The 24,333-nt window shown below is 38.4% G+C and overlaps 1 protein-coding gene across 2 annotated transcripts in view; it reads right to left on the bottom strand.

Annotated features, from left to right (window-relative positions):
- Ranbp17 (RAN binding protein 17) overlaps positions 1 to 24,333 on the bottom strand; it is a 321,777-nt gene that overhangs the window by 85,875 nt on the left and 211,569 nt on the right. For both annotated transcript variants that reach the window (XM_059270225.1, XM_059270226.1), the window contains 4 exons: positions 24,033 to 24,106; positions 22,990 to 23,070; positions 12,377 to 12,440; positions 12,183 to 12,291 (listed from right to left, as the gene is read on the bottom strand). In XM_059270225.1, the coding sequence (XP_059126208.1) occupies positions 12,183 to 12,291; positions 12,377 to 12,440; positions 22,990 to 23,070; positions 24,033 to 24,106 (328 nt within the window). The remainder of the gene's footprint in view (positions 1 to 12,182; positions 12,292 to 12,376; positions 12,441 to 22,989; positions 23,071 to 24,032; positions 24,107 to 24,333) is intronic.

Here is a 24,333-nt window from a genome sequence, read left to right as displayed (position 1 = left end):
ATGCCTTTAATCCCAGCACTCGGGAGGCAGAGCCAGGTGGATCTCTGTGAGTTCGAGGCCAGCCTGGTCTACTGAGCGAGATCCAGAGAAACCCTGTCTCGAAAAACAAAACAACAAAACAAAACAAAAACAAAAACAAAAAAAGTCCAAGCCTATAATATCAGTACTTGGAAGTAAAAGCAGGGGGATCAGGAGTTCAAAAGCAGGCTCAGCTACTTGAAAACCTGTTACATTATTATTATTATTTTAAAAACTCTTGATATTTTAAAAAAGGGCCTTGGGAGGTAGCTCAATGGTAGAGCAGTAACAGTGCCTAGCATCTGTGAAAGACCTGAGTTCAAATATTACCACCACAAAGGAAACCCAAAAAAGATTCTAGGAAAAAACAAAAGCCTACTCTAATAAATAGTAGAAGTGACTCTTGTCAAATCCTAGGTATAGACTACACATGCACATTGAATTTAAAAACACAATCTTACTCTATGATAAAGTGTTTTCTAAAGATGATTATTAACAAGAACAGTGAGAGTTATTCCTGCAGACAGAAGAGTGCTGGGAAGGACACTCCGAAACTAAGCTTCAGTCCTGGCTCTGCTACTGTTAGCTGTCTGCCATCTAAGCTTTAGTGTCCTCATTTGTAATTAAGAGACACAATATTTACTTCATAAAGTTAGCTGTGAGGATTAAATGACAAAGCATCTGTACCTCCCCTTGCTGGCACTTCATAAATGACAGCCATTAGCATTTTCGTTGTCTTGAGTTCAACATGGACTTAGAGAGGTGATTATGATAATTAAATAAAGTGTGACCACACGACTGCCAGCCCAATAAATATCCTTCCTTTGGGAATGAAGCTTCTGCAACAAAGCTTCGACTTTTCCAATGCAAACAGATGTTTATTCATAACAAACACAATTCAGAGCTTCTGCATTTTAACTTTATATTTTGAGCTACAGATAAACCAATCTTCCAGATTCCATCTATTTCACGAATCCAAATTCTTGAGGCCCACTCAATGGGCAGGAAACCATGCCTGGTCTTCGAAATCTAAGGTCATGGATATTAGAAGAGAACTTACTACTGCTATTACCAGACCAGCACAATTCCTAACTGCATTCTAAAACTTCTCCTTATATTCACAGGTAAGTGCAGCTCTCACCTCTCAAGAAGCTTCTCTTTACAGAAAATGGAGACCATTACAGAAAAATCACAACTGGTCATAATGCAGAGATCAACAGAATGTGGGGAACTCAGTTAAATATCTGTAACACAACTCCTGCACTGAAGGTTCAGGAAACATGGAGGGAGAGGAGGCATAAAGAGGTAAAGAGCCAGAGGACAAGGAGACTGAATCTCAGAAATAACAGGGAAGGTACACTGATGTTCCTAAATAACATCAATAATATGGCTGCCCAAACAAGATCTGAATAATGACAATATTAACAGACATGATAATGGGGTAGGGCTCAATTTAACCTGGTCTCACCCCTAGACAAATAACAACTAGTGACTATTGAGAAAGGGAGAATTAGCTTTTACAGGGATGAGATCCTTAAGGGGTCAGCCCCAAGATCATTTAACAATATACACATAAGCCATACTAAATGGACTAAGCAAGTTGTGTGTGTGTGTGTGTGTGTGTGTGTGTGTGTGTGTGTGTCTAACAATAACAGTCAAAGAAAAAGAGGTCATCAGTTTGAGAGGGCGTGGGAAGTGACATGAGAGGGCTGGGAGAGGAGACATGAGAGGGGATGAAGATAGAGGAAAGGAAAATGGGAAGTGACACAATTGTATTTCAATTAAATTTTAATAAAAATTAAAAAAAATAAAGATTTCAGAGGGGTGGTGGTGGTGCAAGCCTTTAATCCCAGCACTTAGGAGGCAGAGGCATATGGATCTCTGAGTTTGAGGCTATCCTAATCTACAGAGCGAATTCCAGGACAGCCAGGGCTACACAGAGAAACCCTGTCTTGAAAAACAACAAACAAAACTCCAATGATTTCATCACGTGAAAAAAAATCCAATGAATAGGGACGTGAGCAGCAGTGCTACTCTATGCAGCACACTCACAGGCCTTCGCTGCCCACTGGATCTCCAGTGACTCCCTCCACCGTCATTTCCAACCTGCTTTCCTGTTCTTACTGGAGTTGCATGACTGGCCAGGACCTCTTACAGAGGTTGTCATTTGTTTTCTTTGTTAGAATACAACCTTTTTGGGGAGGGACGTGATCTACATTGATCACAGCTCTCTCTCCATTATTTAGAATAGGGTCTGGATGAATTCAGTACTGAATTTAGTCAAAGAACACACTCATGTCTCTTACTATATTAAACAAACTGTTGGAACTCACAATCCCATAAAATCCTACAATCTCAATTTTTTATGGGAACAGAGAAGCCCAAAAGAATTAAGTAGCTTGCCAAATATCTTCCAGCTGATAAATGCCAGTGATGATCTGAGATCCTGATCATCTGTTTTGTTCTTAAGTTCATGCTCTTCCCCAGTATCTCTGATGGAGTGGAAGATATCAAAATTACGGAATGAAGTCTGACACAGACTCTTGAATTTGGAGTTGCAAAAGACAGAAGAGAGTAAAAGGAAGCGTGGTGCTGGTGGAGAAAGCAGGATCCCTAGGCAGCAGCGAGTTTAAAGAGGCCAGTGGAGGAGGGAGGTCATCAGCAGTGTCTCCATTGCACTTAGTGCTCTTCCTGTGTGATTGCAGGGTTAGGTCTTACTGCCTAAGCTGGAAAACTGGCTACTTTAATCATCATCCATTAAGGATTTCTCCCTTCCTCGATCATATTGTCTACAGAGGTACCATTTACTGGTTCTGATGCAAAAGAAGAAACATGAGATGTCTTGTAGTTTCAAACTCAAGGATGTAGTGATGTATTTACTATGCAAAATGTACATGTCAGGATCTTATGAATAAGGCTGACTTTTTTTCTAGTAAGTCAGAGGTCTCAAAACGAATATGATTTATAGGTAAAATATTCATTAACAAACTACCACCAACTCTGAAAGGTAAGTTAGTATATTAATACACATTTTAAGTTCTTCATTACCCATAAAAAGAAAAGATTTTTTTTTTTTGGATTTTAGGATACCCCCAAACAAATCACCTTCCTAGGTTTCTGGGGATGAGGTTGAACAGAAAAGTTATTGTTTTTATATGTTGTAAAAATTTTTTCCTTCAGAGAAAACATTCAGAATAGGGGTTTTCTTAATATGTTAGCTGCCAAATATTTGAGTTTTAGTACATTTCATTTATTGTTGTGCACAGTTTCAAACCTTGGACACTTGAGGGATGGTAAGAGGAAGATCAAGAGTTTGAGGGGACTCTCAGCTACATAGTGAATGTGCAGTTAGACTGGGTTCTATAAGACCCCGCCTCAAAAATCCAAACTAAACCAACAAAACGGCACCCAAAGCAATCAACCTCACACCAAACAAATCTGATGGGTGGTGAGTTTAAAATAGTTGATTCCTGCTCCAAGAGCTAAGAACTGAAGCCCAGGGTGTGAAGTGGTACAGCCAGGGCAGTATGGTGAGACAGGCACTGTGGAAGAGTTTCACAGTTACTGATGAGCTGCAGAACTGCCACCTGACTCCATATCACCACAGAAAACCCAGTAAGCTGACAGACACTATGTCCACAGTGGTTTGCTGCCGACTTTCAGGAAGTGTTTCTTAGTTCACAGTTACTAAGCACTTGCAGTTCCGCACTCAGTTCACACGGTGATCCTAGAAGCATCTCCATTTAATAGACGAGAAAACTGAGGTTCCCAAAGTTCTAGAAAACCACAATACTCACATGAGTTTTTGGAAGAAAAACACATTGTTCAGTGCAGAGTTGCTGTTCCTTTGGTAAGAAATCTAACCTCAAAGTTTCACCCTGAGCATTTTATTCCCTAGGGTGCGCTGGACTCTACCCTCAAAACCAGGTACATTATTAAAACTGGATCTGGACTTAATGGGCTGCTTTCTGCCTACAGGGCCAGCTAATTAGTCTTAATTATCTCATTATGGATTCTAAGTATTTCCAGCTGCTTTTTTTACCCCCACTGCCCACTCTCCCACCCTTCTCCCACGTCTACTTTCCAGGTAGTCTCTGCCAAGTCATGGGCACAGGTGAAATGATGATGTATTCTTCATCTATGAGAACATTAGTTACTTCTGATCAAGCCCCTCACCTGCTAAGTCTTCCTCAGCACCCTACCTTTCTATTCCTTAATCCATGAAAAGAAATGCTTTGCCCAATTCTTAGACACAGAACATCATCTAAAAATTTCATCTGACCTTCACTGGATTGTCATATTCATCTACACAGGAAAAACCATAGACATGAATGAATCTGTTTACTTCACAGACTCCTAGAAAGTAATCTCTCGTTTCCCCCTCAATGTTCACAAGCCAAGAATCAATCATTTGGTCCAAACAGTTCAAATGAAAAAGAAGAAAATGTTGTGTTTCTTACTTGATTGAGAAAGTGAAGGGTGAAGGAATGATTTGGTGGAAGTGAGTAAAAAATATGTAGTCTGATGGCTACCTTGGGCAAGTAAGTGTACCTGTGAACCTCAGTTTATTAATAAAGAATGGAATGATGGCTACTTAATGCAGTCTGTTGTGAGGTTTAAATAGGATAATAGGTTTATATGACAGCAGTTTACTGAATGTGATTCTGAATTGAAATATAAAGCACATTCAAAGTGACTGTTTTTATATAAGGTAGGCACATTAGAATGATTAGAAAAGGGTAAAGAAATTGGTGTCGTACTCATGATTAGCAGTTTGCAAACTACAAATCTGTAAATAAATGTTTGCTATTTTTAATAAAGGAGGGCAGGTGAGAATGCTGAGCAGATCAAAGAACCTGCCGGCAAGCCCTATGACCTCATGCTGTTTCTCGAAGCACACACGGCAGAGGGAGAGAACCGCCTTTTCCAAGCTGTCCTCTGACTTCCACAAGCTTATCACAGGTTGAGTGCGCGTGCACAGACATGCACACATGCAAAGAAATGTAATGTAAAAAGGGGAAGCTCCTTTCTGTGTATTTTAAAATTCTGCCTTGAGTTGCTATTTGTAGAATACTCTTTCCCTGTTACTCAAGTAGTTAACTTCTTACATAAAATTCCTCAATTTTAGGTCAGCAATAAATATCTTCAAGTGCAGTTACTGTTACAAGTCATGAAAACACATACTGTGTTACCCTCACTCCTAAAGACAGAACTATCTTAACATCCATAAACACCATTTTAAAAAAATATTGGTTTTTACAGTTTAAAATACCTGAGGTACATGTTACATACTGCTCACTCAAATCCTACCTAAATACTTCTGAGTGGTTCAGTGTCAGAATTTTTGCACACATGGCTTGATATGACTATTGACACTTAACACGCTCAGATTTATTAGTGGGAAGAACATTTGCAACTAATATTTGGTTCTTCACGAAACAAAGAGCTTACTTACAAGTTTTTTCTACATTTCCCCTCTTCAGTGTTTGTCAAGCTAATTTACCTCTATTTAAACAACGCAGAGGTTTTTGTTTATTCAAATATTTTACACTGAACAGCTTGTTGGAGGTTCTCCATTTACTCTTTCCCTTGGCGTATTAAATCAACAAGTTAATTGTAAAATAAGCCAGGGAGCTTTGAAGTGGTTCCCCGAAGGGTAGCATGCAAGCACCGAGGCCAGCCACCCATTTCTTCCTGCATGCGTATTTTCTTGCAAGGGGACTTCCTGTATTCCTCTGGTAATTTCTGGGGACTTAAATAATGCCATAGCTAACATCTTTTCCACACTGAAACATTATCGTCGTAATGATGAAATGTTTCCAATTCTGTCCTTCATAGAAGTGAGCATTTTGTCTAGTTTATTTAAAACAATTTGATAACATAGTACAACTGCTTATTGCCAAAAACTCCCCCATTTTCATCTGAAATACAACCTGGGGCACATAGCATCTAATTAAATTCATACAAAGTGCAAATTATTGAATATAACCCAAAATGCATTTCAAAGTAAATACCAATTAATGTGACACCCAATTTCTCTCCCCCTTTCTAATTACTCCAATGTGCACAGCTTATATAAAAATATTCAATTCATTTTGTAGGATTCAATTAGAATGTTTTGTATTTGAAGCCAAGAATCACGTCCAGCTTTCCTGCAAGCAGGTTGGTTAGACATTTTTTTCTACTTGATTCTTATCTCCCCAAATCTGTGTTATACAATTTATCACTATTATTTTTTAATTTGAGGATGGTTCTCATCATTACCTTTGTTTCTTTCATTTAACACATGATCTGTGCTACTCTTGACTATAGTACTATCTTTTTCTTCCTTGTTTCCCTGGCAGTGAACACAAACAGAAAACTACCAAACTATAGATATGAAATTCTGACAGCAATGGCATCCTTAATCTAGGTTGTGAGACAAAGCCTCAAATAATCAAAACTATGTTCAACATCATTCAACAAAAAAACGAAGCAGTAACACCATGAAAAGGGAGCAAGAGATGACTACTCCAGCACAAGAATGGCTTTGCGTGTAGCCGGTCAGCTGTGCAAGCACCAGCCACTTGATATATTTTGTTCTGGAGAGGCCAACCAACCACCAAAGGTATTTTATTTCCAGGGAGACCCTGGCAGGCAGGCTGATTCCAGAAGCCACAGTAATGGTTTCCTGGTTGCTGTATAGCTGCTTATCATTCAACAAGCACCCAGTTAAGTAACTACAGTGAGCTTGGTGGTTAAAAAAAAAAAAAAAATGTAAACAGCAAAGTCAGTACTCTGAAGAATTGCAACCTACTCTGGAAAGAACAACTGTGGTTCTTAACAAGGAAAAAAAACCCAAAAAAACAAACAAACAAAAAAAAACCCACCCTAGTTACATCACAAATAATTACTTGATGCTTACATGTTCAATTATTTTACAAAATCACTGGTAAGCAGGGGAGGGGGATTGTTTTTCAAGCAATGTAAAGTTCCATGAGGATAGCTGTTATAGTTTTAAATTTACTATAACTCAGATACAACTGGCTTATACTGAGTACCTACCATGTACCAGGTACACTTCTATTATAACCTCTTTCTGTTTCACAAAAGGTATACAAAAAACCATTAGAATAAAACAATTATATTTTTTCCCTAAACTTAGAACTGAAAAATATAAATTCACAATTTATACTGTTATAGGTTAGACATTTAAAAGAAATCTAATTTGGGAAAAATGAAATTCTCTTATTCAAACTATAAATGTTTACTTAAGTTTCTTCTCTTCACAGTTTACATTAAGCAATATTAAGTAAAAGTTAATCTGCCTTCAAAAGTGTGCAATGTAAGCTGGGTGTGGTGGTGCATGCCTTTAATCCTAGCACTGAGGAGGCAGGGGCAGGAGGATCTTTGTGAGTTCCAGGCCAGCTTGGTTTACAAAGGAGTTCCAGAACAGCCAGGGCTGTTACACAGAGAAACCCTGTCTTAAAACACAAAACGAAAGAAAAAAAAGTGTGCAATGCAGAGTCTTTCTGGCATCAACATGAATATTAATTATCAACACACTAGCCAAGTATGCAAGTGTTATGGGATAGAGTCTATACTGTATTCAGGCTCTGGTATGCTCTTCTGTTGTTTACAACAAATGGATGAGGATGAATTGTATGTGATGACTCTTTGAAAAAGAAAATCTTGACCCATTTCCATTATCAGATTCTGAAGGAATAGGAGACAAAGCCCATTTCCAGGAACTCTCTATATATTACTCTTTAATATTAGTCTCTCCAGTTAATTCACTATGTAACAAGGTCATTAAAAGAATGAAATGTGTATAGCGTTTTAAGCATTTTAATGCTTGGACATATGGAAAACAAGAATGAATGCAAGTTCCTTGAGACCAGGCAGGGTCCATAAAGCTTGACATGTGTCTTCCCCTTAGTTCAGCCGTGTGCTTGCTAAATGATTGCCCAGAACAGCAAAAGGGTCTAGGACTTCTTCTTCTCTTTTCTCTACAGCAGCAGCCAAGAGGTAAACAGTATAGAAAGCTGTTCCTCGGAACTCACACTAGATTGGGCTTTGCATGCCTGGTTTATACTCTTCAAATATTTATAGACAGTTTTTTTTGCCTCCAGCTCTGGTTGTCACTTAGCCAAGTTATACATACATGGTTCTTTTAATCTTTCCTTAGAAATCAATTCCACTCAGCTCCTTAATCATTCTAGCTGCATTTTCTCAACTTTTAGCTATTTGTCTTTCTGGTGACTTATTCTGCTGCAGTGTATGAAAGTGATATGGCTATGAACATGGAGAGGGTTAGTTGCTTTTCCATTTAAACTATTTCAAGGTTCAATGTATTTTATGTACAAAATAAAACTTTTCTTTTATATGATCACATCTTAAAAATTCTATTTATGTTGATGTATCAATCAATATTCCAAAAAAATATTATCAGTATTACATTTTCTAAGGATAACGGTGTCACTGGCCAAAATCTCTGTCTACAGCTGACTGATGCCCTGGAGTGTTTCAATGTGAGAGAATGTAGGAGCCTAGAGGAACACAGCCACACAGAAAAGTGCCCGTTCCAAGATTCCAGCTGTTTGTAGATGTGTCTTTACTAAATACAGCTTTTCAATAAAAAAATTTAAATTGGATAAAGATTTCTTTTGAAAAATGAGACTCTAACACTAGAAGCCCAGGAACCAAAGGGAGGCAAATGGGATGGCATCAAACTAAAAACTGCAATGACACATCATTTCATCATCGTAAGAATGGCTATCAGAAAGGACGAAAGACAAGGAATGCTGAAGACAAAGTGGGTAAGTGGGAAAGTGAGCACAGCCATTCTGAAAACCAGTCAATATGGAGGGCACTCACAAACGTGAAAACGAGCTAACAGGAGCCACCAATTCCACTATCGGGTGCACATCCAAAGGAAAGGCAGAGACACCTGCACTGCCATGATCACCGTAGCACTATTCAGAACAGCCAAGAAACAGAACCAACCTAAATGTCATCAGGGAATAGTAGGGGAAAGTATGGCACTTATACATGGCATATATCTGGCCATAAAAAGAATGAAATTTGTCATTTGAGACAACACAGATAGAACCTTATGTTAAGTGAAATAAATAAGGACACAAAGACTACTCTCTCCTATCTGAAAGAACTTGATGAAAGTTGTAATAATAGTGGTTACCAGAGGCTGAGGTGGGAGGAAGAGGGGAAGCGATGGGGAGAGGCCTATCAAGAGGCCTTTAGTTACAGTTAGGAGTTAAGAAGTCCCGATGTGCTAATGCATACTAGGATTACTAGAGGCAATAATAGTGTACTGCACATTTAAAAAGCTACATGAGAATATTAGAAATGTACAAAGAGAGAGGTATTTAATGCTGAGCTAGGAGTGTGGCTCATTTGTAAAGTGCCTGCCTATCATGCACAGGACCCTTGGATTTGACCCTCAGTATTACCAAAACCAAAATAAAACAAAAACAGAAACTAAGAAAACAAGGTTTGTTTAACATGAATAAACATTGTACAAGGCCTATAAATATCAAAACATTGCATGTTACCCTGATAATATACACAATCTCCCAGTTTTTATTTATCAGTTAAAAATAAAATTCTCGGCCGGGCGATGGCGCACACCTTTAATCCCAGCACTTGGGAGGCAGAGGCAGGTGGATCTTTGTGAGTTTGAGACCAGCCTGGTCTACAGAACGAGATCCAGGAAAGGTGCAAAGCTACACAGAGAAACCCTGTCTCGAAAAACCAAAATAAAATAAAATAAAATTCCTAAAAATCAGAAAATAGGGTGTGTCCCCCCCCCCCCCCCCCCGAGACAGGGTTTCTCTGTGTAGTTTTGGTGCCTGTCCTGGATCTCGCTCTGTAGACCAGGCTGGCCTCGAACTCACAGAGATCCGCCTGGCTCTGCCTCCCGAGTGCTGGGATTAAAGGCATGCGCCACCGCTGCCCAGCGGTATTTTTTAACATCATAAAATACACCAATACATAGTTAAATCTAGCATTTTAATTAGCATACACATTACCTCATGCAGTTATTTTTGTGGTCGGAGTACTTCTGATATCCCTTTAAAAAGTCCTTTACAAGAATAAGCTGGGAATATAGTTTTAGCATGCATGAGACCTCAGGCTTGTTCTCCAGTATCACCCGCAGCCACAATTATACGTCATATTTCTTGAAGTTTATTTATTCCCATAACTAGTTGAAAGGGCACATCAAAGCCAGGATATCATTTCACACTGCCTGCAACTTCAACAGTCCTTGGTAACTACCATTCTCCAATTTTACAATATCACCTTTTTAAAAGTCTGTGTATGAGTGAGCTCACGTAGTAGTTGTCTGTCTATGCCTGGCTTATTTCACTTAACACAATATCCCTCAGGTTCATCCATACAGCTGTAAATTGATTCATTTTCTTATTTGCACAGCTAAAGAGTATTCTATTTTGTGTGTGGTATTTTCTTTGTACATTCATGCACCAGTGGATATTTAGGTTGTTTCTATCTCTTGGCTACGGTGACTGTTGCTGTAATGAACATGTTAGCGCAGGTGTCTCTTCTCCTGCACGTGGACTTCACTCCCTCTGGGTGTACATCCCACTAGGAGGATTTCCAAAGCCTGCTGTGGTTTTACTTTTAATTATTTAAGGCATTTCCATATGGTTTCCCACAATGGTAACAGTTAATTATTTAGCATACAAAAAGCCCCCAAACCACACACTTTATTTAGCTCCTTTTGATATATTTTTTCACTATACACAACTGTCCTATTATCTCAGTGATACCTTATCCTTTCACTTAAGAACATTAAACTTCATGTACTGTATTGTTTTCAATCATCAATATTTGTGACCACAGATCATTTTATGAGTAAGTAAAGACACTATAATTTGATTCTATCATTGGACATTCACATAATTTCCATTTTTTCCCTTGAGCTTAACTGTTACAACACACAAACAACATCAACAGTGCAGGGCGAGCAATGGAATAGCAGTAGAGCATTTCCTCAACATGCACAAAGCCCTGGATTTGATTCCTAGCACTGCATAAACTGGACACGGTTGCAGACACCTGTAATCTCACCTTTTGGGGTTTAGAGAGAAGAGGACCTGAGTATAAGGTCATTCTCAGCTACAGAGCAGTTCAAAACCACCTTGCGTTTCCTGAGTCCTTCTCAAACAAAAATAAAACAAAAGAACAACTTCTGCCCCTGCAGACTTAGACAATGTAAGAGTGCTGGTCTAGTATACCAGGCATCATGGGTTTGGTCCTCAGCACTGTCTAAAATGGAGTGGACATACACAGGCCTGTAACATCATCCCAGCCACTCCAGAAGGGGAAGTTAGAGGTTCAGAATTTTAAGCTCATTCTCAACCTCAGCTTGAAGTCCACCTGCACTACTACATTAGCCTCTGTCTCAGAACAAAGGGAAAGATCATTCTTGTTGGGCTGGCAAGATGGTTCAGTGGGTAAAGTGGTCAGCTAAGACTGATTACCTGAGTTTGATCACTGGAACCCACATGGCAGAGGAATAGACCGACTCCTGAAGTTGTCCTCTAACCTCAACACACACACACACACACACACACACACACACACACACACACACACACACACTCACAATAAATAAAATTTAAAAAGTGAAAAATAAATAAAATGCAAGAAATATATGAAAATAAGGGCAAACATTTACAGGTGTCCCTAAGACTTCCTGGACTTCCTTCCCTTGACTTTGCAGTGGTGTGAACTGAAACTTGGGCCTTGAACATGTGAGACAAGTTTTCTACTGTTGAGCTCTATTCTTGACTTTTTAAGACAATTTTTAGATGAGACAGGTCTTCCAAATCGCTGGCCTTGAACTTACTCTGTGGTCCAAGCAGGCCCTGACTTGTTATCCTCCTGTCTCACTTGAAACACCAGGCCTAGTCTCTAGACTAGCAAATGTAAAGTTAACGGGTCAAAGGATACAAAGAAAGGAAATTCTGAGGTAAAGAATCAGGACAGATAATACAAAGATTTGTCTTTTGGCTGCAAAGCTTAGCAAGTTACAAAAACGGTCAAAGATAGCAACTTCCAACAGTGAGGTGCTACGTTACTCTTCCACCCTCCTCTCACATCAGTGTGGGTCTCCTCCTGTTAGCGAAGCTTCCTCAACTTACCCAGATCTACCATCAGAAGGCGAGTGAGGGCTGTGTAGAAGGTTGTTCGGCACCTCAAATCACTGAGACTGTAGGTATCACTGATGCCAAGAAATGGGAAGTGCTCGCTCTAATGAAAGCAAAAGAGCATGGAAAGTTACCACGTTTGACTTAACTATCCAGAAAACTTTGGTCATTAAAGAATTAACACGTACCGTGTGGTTTTTTAGCATGAATTTCACAGCATCTATTTTCACAAGTTTTTTTAAAAGGATATAGGTAATAATGTTAAGGAATCTGGAGAAATATACATAATAAATCATAAAGCATAACTAAAATGGCATTTTAGTATGCAAGAAGAATAAATATTTCTAGGATTACTCCTATAGAAATGTCTTTCATTTTGCTAAGAATGATAATCCATTATTAACTAGGGCAATTACTTTTCCATCTTATACATATTCTAGTTATGGAAAGAAAGAATGAATCCTATAATTAAGACAAGAACCCCTCACTATTAAAGCCTTGATAGGAGAAAATTGAAACTGACCCTTTTTACATTTGGGTATAGCTGGAGAATTTCTTTTTACTTAATGCTATTTCATAATAAAATTATTATAAAGACCCATAATAGACTATCAAGAAAGAAAGAATTATTCAATTTTAAGAAACAATGAACTCAGAAGTTTAAAACCAATATCTAGTTAGAAAGATATAGCAAAAATTCACGTCATTAAGTGTTGAAAGACAGCTTAATGTGACTAATATTTCTCAAGTGTTTAAGTAGAAGACATTTTTTCATGTTATTTTATCCAGTCTTCACCATTACAGTGTTGTTATTTCTACTCTGTAGATATGAAAACAAGCTTAAAGCAATGAAGTTGTCCATCCTATTGCACAGATATGGTTGACTTTGCTGACATTTGAATTAAGGCTCGATTCAAAGACTGTGTTTTTTTGTTTTTTGTTTTTTTCCTGTACCACATCAATAATCTGAACAGGCAAACTATGAATGAGAATCAAACTGAGGGATCATAAACATGAATACAAAGCACAGCTAACTTCTAGTCTGTTTGGGTTTTAGGGATGCATACTCAGGATGCACCCTCTGCTCTTCCTTCACCATATTAACGTGCTTCCTGCCATAGCACATCTTGGTTATTCTCTATACTTCCTCCTGTCTTGCAGGCTACAGCAATCTGCCTTGGTTTCATTCACGTCGTAATGGAAACATCAGCTCCTTCCTTTCATTTTATTTCCAAACACGGGGCTTTGTAAATTTCCTATGTATAATGACACTGAAAAGCCCAATGATCATTTTAGCCACGGAGTGGGAAGCACACTAGGGCACAAGTCAGGAAAATGTGGGTTCAGTTATCTGGATGAGCTTAAGCAATACATGCAGCCCGACTGAACCTTAGTTCCTCTCCAGCAAATGAGAATGGAGTCTGTGGCCAAGTGACTGCATGGGTTGTTCTGAGGATCAGGTGATGCACACATCTTTACTGACGATAAACCAGGGAAAAGACACGAAGATGAAGAAAACTTAGAAACGGACAGACACTAGCTACAAGGCCAGTTCTCACAACTCTAACTGGCAGCATAGTATCACTTCCAGTTGTTCAGTGACCAAATGAATTAAACAAAATTAAATAACTTTCCCAATGAAAAGTGAATTAATTATATGACTTAGATTTAAGTTTGTCCAACTTCCAGGTGACCACTAGAGTGGCATGCTGTGCATGTGTACCCCCAGGACAGGCCTGGCAGCCATTAGCTTTCCCTTAGTGCACGGTGTTTTCTGGCAACCACAGGACAAGATCAGCACTGATAAGCAGCAAGCTTTTCCTTAGATTTAAAGATGCAGATTTGACGACTTTTCAAAATCATCAATCTCTGAGCAGATGAACTGCCATTCAAACTTCACTCAGTTAAACAAGGGTGGGGATCAATAAACTTAGAAATATCTTAAGTAATTACCAAAGACAATTCTCTTAAAATTGCTAAGTTAAAAGTGACAGGGTATATGGGTAATATGAATGCTGCCATTAAGAGGAGCCTTCCTGTCAGCACTGCTAACAAACAGTAAGTCATGTTTTGACAATAGAATATTTATGAAAGCAATAAACAGAACATCCACAGGAAAAACATCATCTGCCAAAGACATTTTCCGCAGAACCGCATCTGTGCACTTTATACCAAGGTCAGCCCCCACTGTCTTTTAATTAATTCTCCAGAAAAATGATTAAAAATTTGAAAAAAAATACAATAATGAGAATTTATCTGAATGTTTACATTCCTTTACAGGAATTCAGCTCAAAGCTAGCTAATGGTCTTAAGATTTGTAATGTTAAAAGGAAAAGGTAGAAGGACATGTCTTTATGATCTTTTATTTTTATTCTTCTCTAGCAGACTAGCGTTCTTTTAAGTTGCTCTATTTTGGGCAGAAGGCCGAATGGCTTAGGGTAGTACTGGGTTAGGTTTGGAGGCCTGAAGCTCACAGTGGTGAGTACAGCATGCTAACAGGAATAGTAACAGTGCTAGGACTCCCGAGCAGTAGCAGGAGTTAGCACAGACTACACTGGGAGTGAGTTAATACAAGGAAGAGCCAAGGTTCAAATCCAGGTCTGCTGACACTACAGCATCCTGCCCTCTTTCCACTGTGTGATACACACCCACTTGATTTTAAAGGCTGTATTTGTTCCACCCAAACTGAAATAACTGGAACTGGAACTGGGCCCAGGCATGACAAGGGGATCTTATCTTTTGGGAGTAACCAATTTGTTAATGGCCAACTGCTACATCTGACTGAGTAAAATTTCCAGAAAATTCTTCTGCATCTGTGTAGTTAAAAAAAACCACTGAGACAGGTGAAGATGGTCATGAAGTTAGCAACCATGACAAACATTGCTATGATGAAAACACTATGACCAAAGAGCAAGTGGAGGAGGAAAGGGTTTATTTGGCTTACACTTTGTCATCAAGGAGCTCAGGGCAAAAATTCAAACAGAGCAGGAGCCTGGAGGCAGGAGTTGAGGTCACGGAAGGGTGCTGTTTACTGTCTTGCTTAGCCCACTTCCTTACAGAACCCAGGACCACCAGCCCAGGGATGACACCACCCATAATGGGATGGGTCCTCCCCCATCAATCACTAAGAAAATGTCTTACAGGCTTGCCTATAGCCCGATGTTATGGAGGCATTTTCTTAATTGAGATTCCCTCCTGTCAAGCTGACATAGAAACTATGCAGCACAATTGACCCCTTGCCAACTTGACACACAAACACATTACTGTCAGGCCACCTTTCCTATATCATTCATCCCACAAGATCTCATATTAAAAAACATAAATAAGGTGGTGGTGGCACACGCCTTTAATCCCAGCACTTGGGAGGCAGAGCCAGGCGGATCTTTGTGAGTTCGAGGCCAGCCTGGTCTACAGAGTGAGATCCAGGAAAGGCTCAAAGCTACACAGAGAAACCCTGTCTCGAAAAAACAAAAAAGCAAAAACAAAAAAAACGTAAATAACTTTCAAAGTTCCACAGTCATTACAAATTCAAACATTAAAAATTCAGTCTCTTTAAAATAGCCAATCCCATTTAAAATCCAAAGTCTTTCAACTGTGGCTAAAAATACTTTTTAACTTCCAGAGGGAAGAACGAGGGCACAGTCTCAATCAAATCAAATCAAAACCAAACTCTATCAGTGTTAATGTCTCCACGTCCAGCGCCTGGGATTCACTCACGATCTTCTGGGCATCTCCAGTGGCTTGGGTCACTTCCTTTTCTCAGCCTCCTGCAGCACACACAGTTTGTCTTCTAGGCTCTAGCTGGCTCCATTCCACTGCTGGTGCTGTTCTTGGAGGTCATGCCATGGTACTGGCATCTCCAAAATGCTGGGGTCTTCTGCTGCAACTGGGCTGCACTTTCACCAACAGCCTCTCCTAGGCTCTCTCTCTTCACGGTGCCAAGCCTCAACTTCTCCACGATCCCTTCAGTCCTGGGCCTTCACCTGCCACTGAGGTTGCACCTCCACCAATGGCCTCTCCTGACCTCCATGACCCTTTGTGTCTTTAATACCAGTACCACCTGGGTGACTCTTACGCTACCAAGTTTGGCTGCCAGTGCCAGGTACAACCTTGGTTACCTCTGGGACACAGCTTCTATGTGTTGAAACACTTCCAAAAAGATTTCACCTCAATGATTCTGGTTTCTTCTTAATCACCACTAATTTCTCAGCTACAGCTGATCACCATCAAGTATCCCAGCAAAGCAAACGTTTCACTTTAGTAGTTCAGCTGATTCTTCAGCCCCAGTTAAGCAGAACCACAGAATCTTGATTCAAAATAATGAAGGCCTTGATAGAGTCTTTAAACTTCCCTCTCAAACTTCACATGCCAGTCCTCCATCTTCTGCAGTGCTCTAAGCTCCTACAGTCACCAAACACTGAAAAGTCAATGGCTTTTCTTGTATAAAGTTCCCAAGTCCTTCCATAATCCTCCCCAAAACAACACGGTCAGATCTGTCACAGCAGCAATACCCCACAATCTGGGTACCAACTTGTCTTAGTTAAGGGTTCTATTGCTGTGATGAAACACCATGACCAAAAACGAAAGGGTTTATTTGACTTAAATTTCCACAGCACTGGTCAACACTGAAGGAAGTCAAGATAGGAATTCACACAGGGCAGGAACCTGGTCGCAAGAGCTGATGCAGAGGCCGTGGAGGGGTCCTGCTCACTGACTTTCTCCCCATGGCTTGCTCAGTCTGTTTTCTCAGAGAACCTAGGACCACCAGCTCAGGGATGGCACTGCCCACAATGGGCTGGGCCTTCCCCCATCAATCACCAATTAAGAAAATGCCCTACAGGCTTGCCTACTGATCTTATGAAGACATTGTCTTAACTGAGGTTCCCTTCTCTCAGATAACTTTAGCTTGTATCATGTTGACATAAAACTATCCAGCACAGCCGGGTGGTGGCGCACGCTTTTAATCCCAGCACTCGGGAGGTAGAGCCAGGTGGATCTCTGAGTTCAAGGCCAGCCTGCTCTACAGAGCGAGTTCTAGGATAGGCTCCAAAAGCTACACGGAGAAACCCTGTCTCAAAAAGACAAAATAAACAAACAAACAAACAAAAAATCAGTAAGGAGTGGGAATTAAATTTCAGTCACTCAGTAAGAGAGGTGACAATATGTTCTAAAAGTTTTAATCTCTATTACTTTACAATCTAGTAGAAAATAAGACTAATGCATAGTAAACGACGTTACACTCATACCTAAGATGTATTCATAAGAACATTATGTTTAATAACATTAAGAATTAAGTCTGAGGCTAGCCTGGTCTACAGAGAGAGAGTTCCAGAACAGCCAGGGCTACACATAAATAAACCCTGCCTTAAAAAACCAAAAGCGGGGAGGGGAAGAAAAAAAAAAAGAACATTAAGAAGAATCAAAGATGCTGAGAAAAAAATGAAAAGAATTAAGTGTTCAGTAAGCACTAAAGGATTAAGGATTACAACTATTTCAGTATTGTTTTCCTAAGTCTTTATGAAGAACCAAAACTCTGAGTTGAGCCACCCTGTCAAAGGAGAGGGAATGACATTTTTGGTGAGTCAGTGAGGGACAAGGAAGGCATCAAGCAGAAAGAAAAATGAATGTCCTTGATCCCAGTGTCAAGGATAAAACAGTTGCTGAGTGGGTGGTCATGGGACTAGTTAGGAACTCAGTAAGTCGGATGGTAACTCGAGTGTAACTGATGATGTTACTATGATACAGAAGCAAGTGGAAGTAATTCAGGGCTTTGCCAAGAGAAATGATCAGATTCAAATAATATCTGTGGAATGTGATCTTTCGAAGAAGGAATATAAAGTTGGTGAAGGCCTGAATGAGGTATGCAAGAGTAGAGACGACTCCCATACTTGACTCTAGTATAAAACTATCAGACAGGAGCTTAATTATCATGACTTTCCTCATGTCGGATAGACAAAGAAAAAAATAACACTGGATGAGAGATGTTAATAAAAGTGTGCTTGAGGGACGCTTCTGAAAACTAATTTTATTTAACATTCTCTCACACCATTTGGAGAGAGGCATATTCAGGGAAAGAAAACAATGTATTAAACTTAATACCTTCACAAAAGTAGAATTACTACTCCCTATTTCTAAGTATTTCCTACAACACACAGTTTTATTTACATGTTTCACTTGTTTTATTCTATATTTTTGTTTCATCGCTCATCCTGTATTTTTTTCTGACTCCCATCTCATTCATGAATCACACCTCACTGGTATGTCTACTCTGCACAGTACCTGGTAATTTAAAAACTATATTTCATATAGTATGTTAGCTTTATCTAATAAAAATGGCTGCCCAAAATACCACGGGCTGGAGAGATGGCTGAGTGGTTAAGAGGGCTTGCAGTGTGATCATGAGGCCCAGAGTTCGGATTCCAACACGCAGCTAAAGGCTGGGGGTAGCCTTGAGCACACTTGTAACTCCAGCACTGAAGTGGTGAAGACAGGAGGATCATTGCCAATGGCTGGCTGCCACCCTAGCTGAAAAAACCAGTACATACTGCACATATCACTGACATGTACACACAATATGCATATAAGAATATAGTCCTATCATTGTCACATGCCCACATTATTTTTAACATATAAATTTCCAAAAAAATTAGTACATAATCTGAGTTAGATTAAAAATGTCTTGTGTTAGTAAAGCAGTTGATTTTGGGATCTTAGAGGAGAAATATGGAAAGAGGTCCAAAATCAGGGTAATTCTGGTAGAACTGAGAGCTGAGGGCAGGATCTAGAATCCGCTCTTTCGTCCTGCACTTGGCAAATGACTACTATTAACTGAATTGACAGAGAACAAGAGGCTACTACAAATTAAGGTGAGTACAGAATGAAATCTAAAAATCATTATTTATCTTTAATAACTTGGAGTAAATATTATCTTCAGGGAGACAGTCTGAAGCCAAAGAAAAGGAATGATTTCTTTATATCACAGATAACCAGGGCAGTTCCCTGGGTATATGAGCTACACTTTCACACAGGGCTCCAGACTTAGAAATGCCTCATGTGGTTTAAAGCTTTATTGTTGGAGGTCTTGACATTATCAATAATTTTAAAGAAGGGACCTTCCAGTTTTCATTTTTGAGCTAGGCCCTCAGAATTTATAGGTGTTTTGTGATAATAAAGAAATCACTGGTGCCATAGCCTGTTGAAAATAAAGTTAAAAAATTAACATAGAACCTTTTTTTATGTGGGTCTATTTTTATTTGTGTGTGAGTGTGTGTGTGAGTGTGAGTGTGTGTGTGTGTGTGTTTATTTGTATGTATGGGTACATAGGGAGACCAGAAGAAGATGCTGGATTCCTTGGTGCTGGAGTTATCAGCACCAGAACCACCTAACATAGGTGCCAGGAATCCAACCCTGCTCCTCACGAAGAGCAGCAAGCAGCAGACACTCACTGAGCCATCTCCAGCTTCCCCTCCTCTGCACCCATACCCAGGGATCTGTTTTTAAAAGTGAAAGATAGTCTGGTCTTTCCCAAACCTGTAAAGATTATGCAAAAAAGGATGACTACCAACAGTAGCCTGGTAAAGAATGGAACTTCCTTTCTCATTATTCTACCTGTGAACCCACAGTGAGAGGTGTGACTGCTATCAATTTGAGGAAATGATGAACTGCATTAGAAATATTGACCAGCTAGCCTCCAAAAGAAGGGAAGCTTCAAGGGACAGTAGACAAACATCAAGACTTTGGAGAGAGAGACTCCACACATCCCTTTTGGCTTGAAAGGTCAGTTACATTTGAGCACTTTCTTGACCCCCACTCTCTGATTTTCCCAGCAGCTTCCCTACTCCAGTCACTTGGACAATCTCACCATCTTCCATCCAGATAGAAACTAGAATTTCAGATGTGTAAACAATTCAGAGAGGGAGGATCCCAGGCACTGACCAACTGTGGAAGGCTGGGCTCAGATGGAGCAGGTTAGCTCAAGCTACAAAGAATCTTGAATTTTACTTGTGGAAATTCTAAGAGTATACTAAAAGTTATTCAAATATACTTGCTAGATATAATATATATCCATCCTGGGCAATGAATCTGATGGGAAAATATAAAAGTTCTCTCAAAAGGGTCTTTGGAGTTAAACATTACAAAGTCTCATCAATTCAGAGGGTTCAGAGTAGGCTAACAATACCTTATTGGAAAGGTAAGAGGTTATCTACTCATGAACACTCAGTTTCCACATCATTACTTAGGGAGCCAGATGATCTCTAATCTGTCACAGCTGCCTTATTTAATTCAAACAATGCTGAATGAAGACGTGCCTCAAGAGAAATGCCTGGCTTTTTAAGCAGGACATACAATTCAGCCCTATTTTCTAACTCTTCAAGGGAGAAAGAAGTTCTCAAACATGTCCCCAGTCAGCAGCACAGAGACTCGGTAAAGAGGCAGATTCTCAGGTCCTGCTCAGAGCCTTGCAGAGAGAAGTGCTGGTTGTTGGGGGGGCCTAATGATATGATAACAGACATCATGTTCAAATACTCAAACAAGCTTGACCACTGCTTTAAGGGAACTTCAGGCTTTTATGTAATTACTTAAAAAAAAAAATCTTGGTAATTTGTTTCCAAAAAAGTAGTCAGATTAAGGAAAAATAACCAAAGCTTACAGATTGGTTTTGAGTGTCCTGAACACTGAATGACAGCCACCTGAAGCACACAAAACAGAAAACAAAAACAAAACAATACAATGACATGCATTATAAAGAAAATGAAAAAATTTCACAGTATGGTTTTCATTGACTATTTTGAGTATCAACATAAGGCTTTTCATTAAGGCAGATGCATAGGTGATACTTTCCTACAGCTGAAGAATGCCACTGTATTTAAAAAAAAATAAGGTATTATTTTGAGATCATGATTAAAAAACACATATAATAATGAAATTGGATAGAACAACAAAACACACATTAGGTAGCCAGAGACTGCATTGAAATGGATACACCAAGCACATATTCCATTATGTAAATGAATTCAAAGATATTTCATGACTGATCAGCTAGAAGGGACATAATGATTTATAATTCAAATAACTGAGCACTGAAATCAAATTGAGCTAATATATATTTCTAAATATGCAAACTTGAAATAATTTTTAAAAAATATAAATCAATGTACCTTCATGGAAATAATTCATATCTGTTATAACCTTTAACCTTTATCTAATAAATGTTTTGAAAATAAGACTTTTTAAAATTAATTTTAAGAGGTGTTCAAAAGGAATAAACTGCTTAGAAAATAAAAGATTATAATGGTTATACTTAAAATAGATAACAGAAAAAGTATCTTAATAGATACCAATAAATTAGGCATTATGCAAATTATACTAAAATACAAATCAAATTAATTTTATATTAAATATCAATTTCAAACTGAAACCAGAGTGAATCTAAACAATAGGTCTGTGTTCTACAATCAGAGGCCTTCTTCCAGATAACACACTTTCACAGTAATTCACTGTGAAAAGCTGGAGAGGTTGCAATACTATGAAGTACTTATCAACCACTTCATATGTTAGAGATAAAGAGTATTTCAGCACCATTATTAGAAAAAAATACAGGTTGAGTTTTTTTAATAAGAAAAAATACATATCTTAAAAAGCCAAAATGACCACTGGAATTGGGTTGTACATCACTTTTCAGTAAAGAGGAAAAACAGCCTGGACAGGTGTAATTTATCATTTTTCTGATTTAATATCAAAGAAATATATTAAAATAATAAAAAGAATCCTGAAATCCTCAAAATTTGTAGTGATAAATAGCCCTCCCTGTCTTTATTGCATTATACCTACTAACAGAAATATTGCATGGTGGATTTTGCCAGACAAGGACGATTATTTTCCAATAAAAAGTTGCATATTAAATTCCAGCACAAAAGTGGGTGTCTAATACTTTGGAAATCTTTTATGGTTTACGGAGGAACACAATCTTAAACTTAACTAATACAAGCGTATTCTTGGAATGAAACTGCATTAAAGGTTTCCATCCAAAGCCAACCATTTTCAGAATTTGTTCTTATATTAAAATATCAGCTAATCTTATGGGTTAACTAAACCAACATTTATTTATTTTTCACAACATCTATGTATCTTACAGCTAACAACATATAAGCAACAATCTACAATCCAGCTCTCATTGATAAAATATTATAGATGTCTAGTAAAAATGATTTCTGGCTTCAAATTTTAAAAGATTTCTAGAGACAAATATGTAACCATTTAATGTGTAACAGGAACTCTTGACATGAGTAGGTGTGACTATGACCTGGTGAGGAGGCTGACAATCAAAGAGTGGCTAAAAGCCAGTGACCTTCTTTCTGTTACTCTTTTGTGTGTCTCGACTTGTGCAAGCCATACTGGCCGATGCTCACGAGGCTCTTACTGAGGGACCCAGGAACATCTGACCTTCTTCAAGCTAGTTACATGCTTTCTTTCAGAAAAAGAATTTCTGAAAATTATGAACAACTATGAGCTGAAATACATGAGTGCTGCATACTTTATTATGTAAGCATTATTAGCCTAGATTAATATAAACAAAACTAGCCAGTTAGGAATATATACATATACATATATATATATTCATATAAGCTCAGTTATGATTGAAAATGCTTCATAGCACAGTTATTATAAACACATTTACAGGTAAGGCTAACAGATTAGACTTTTTATTGTAAAATTTTGGAAATTAGAAGCAGGGAAAAATATTTGGTCACATAAATGCACCTGCTGGGTTAGTATATCACATATACAATGAAAAGGATATCCAACTGAAAGGTCATTTAGGAACTGAAGAGTCCTTGAAATTACAGGCTCACATCTTCCCCAATACTTAAGGTTTGTAACACTAAATATGAAAAAAGTTTTAAATTGTTAGATAGCTGCCTGCATAAGGAGAACCACAGAAACACACAAATATTTTATGTAAGTTAGATGACTTCAATGACAAAATAAAAAGCATGTTCAAATTTCAACAGAATTTTTTAAAAATTTTAATAGCACATTTAAACTTTTATCTTTTATATGGTCAATTTACAGTGAACATTGGCATAGAATTCTTTAAGTTTAAAATAGTTCTGTAAATAATTCTCTAAGTTAGCCAGCCTATAATGTTAAGTGTTTCAGAGGAGAAACATTAAATTTAGAATCAAGCCAAACAGAATGAAAAGAGGAATTATTATCACAAAGGAAGTCAAATGAAGGTGAGCCAGTTCTTGCCCCAAATGAATCATCATCTGGTGACTCCAAAACTGACTTATGGTCCTGGTGTTGACCCAGCTTTGTCCTGCAAGCAAGACAGTGTTATCTGTGAGACACACAGTATGCAATCAGAAGCACACCAATGTCGGTTCAACATGCAATGGTGTGTTTGTGAGGACAAACCATTCAGCTCTATAAACACATCTCTGCTGGAGCCAATGGATGTTCTATTTTAAGGTGATTATAACTATAGTTTGCAATTGTTCTTTGGTCATTGGTCTTTTGAGGTAGGGTTATAAGGTTATAGGTAGTTATAAGTTAAAAACAAAATTCTGCCCAACTGAACTGTAAAGTCAGTATCTGTAAATCTTTTTAGGACAGTGATCTGATATTGTATACTATAACCACGTGGACTTCCTGACAAATGATAATGACCTTTAGATTGTGAGTTTTAAGTATTTGAAGTAAGCTTCAATGAAGAACAATGTACACACTAAAATTTAATGCCAAAATTTTGTTTAAAAATTAGTATCGTTAAGAGATTCAAATACAGTAAGATGATATGTGACTTAAAACAGAAGAAAATTAAAAACCAAAACAGATACTCACATTTTTGTCATGAATGTTTCTAGAATATGGTTGTCATCTGTTATTCCTAAGACTTCCGACATACGGGCGTACACCTGCAAAAAAGTGTTAAAAGCTTTATCATTCATAGGCAATTTCAAAAGACTACTCAAGCTAACAAGTCTAAAATTAAAAGTCTAAAGATCTGCTGCATCCACACTGAAAACAGGGAGCGAACACAGAGCTAATGAAATTAAAACATTACCACCCTAGACTGCATTAACTTTCCACACAGGAAGCACTTCTCCTTTGGGATGTATATATACTTACACAAACAGACCCA

Source organism: Peromyscus eremicus, chromosome 8a (assembly GCF_949786415.1).
Source record: "Peromyscus eremicus chromosome 8a, PerEre_H2_v1, whole genome shotgun sequence".
NCBI classification, from domain to species: Eukaryota; Metazoa; Chordata; class Mammalia; order Rodentia; family Cricetidae; genus Peromyscus; species Peromyscus eremicus.
The sequence above is the reverse complement of the archived record's forward strand: the minus strand, read 5'-3'. Positions and strand labels throughout refer to the sequence as shown.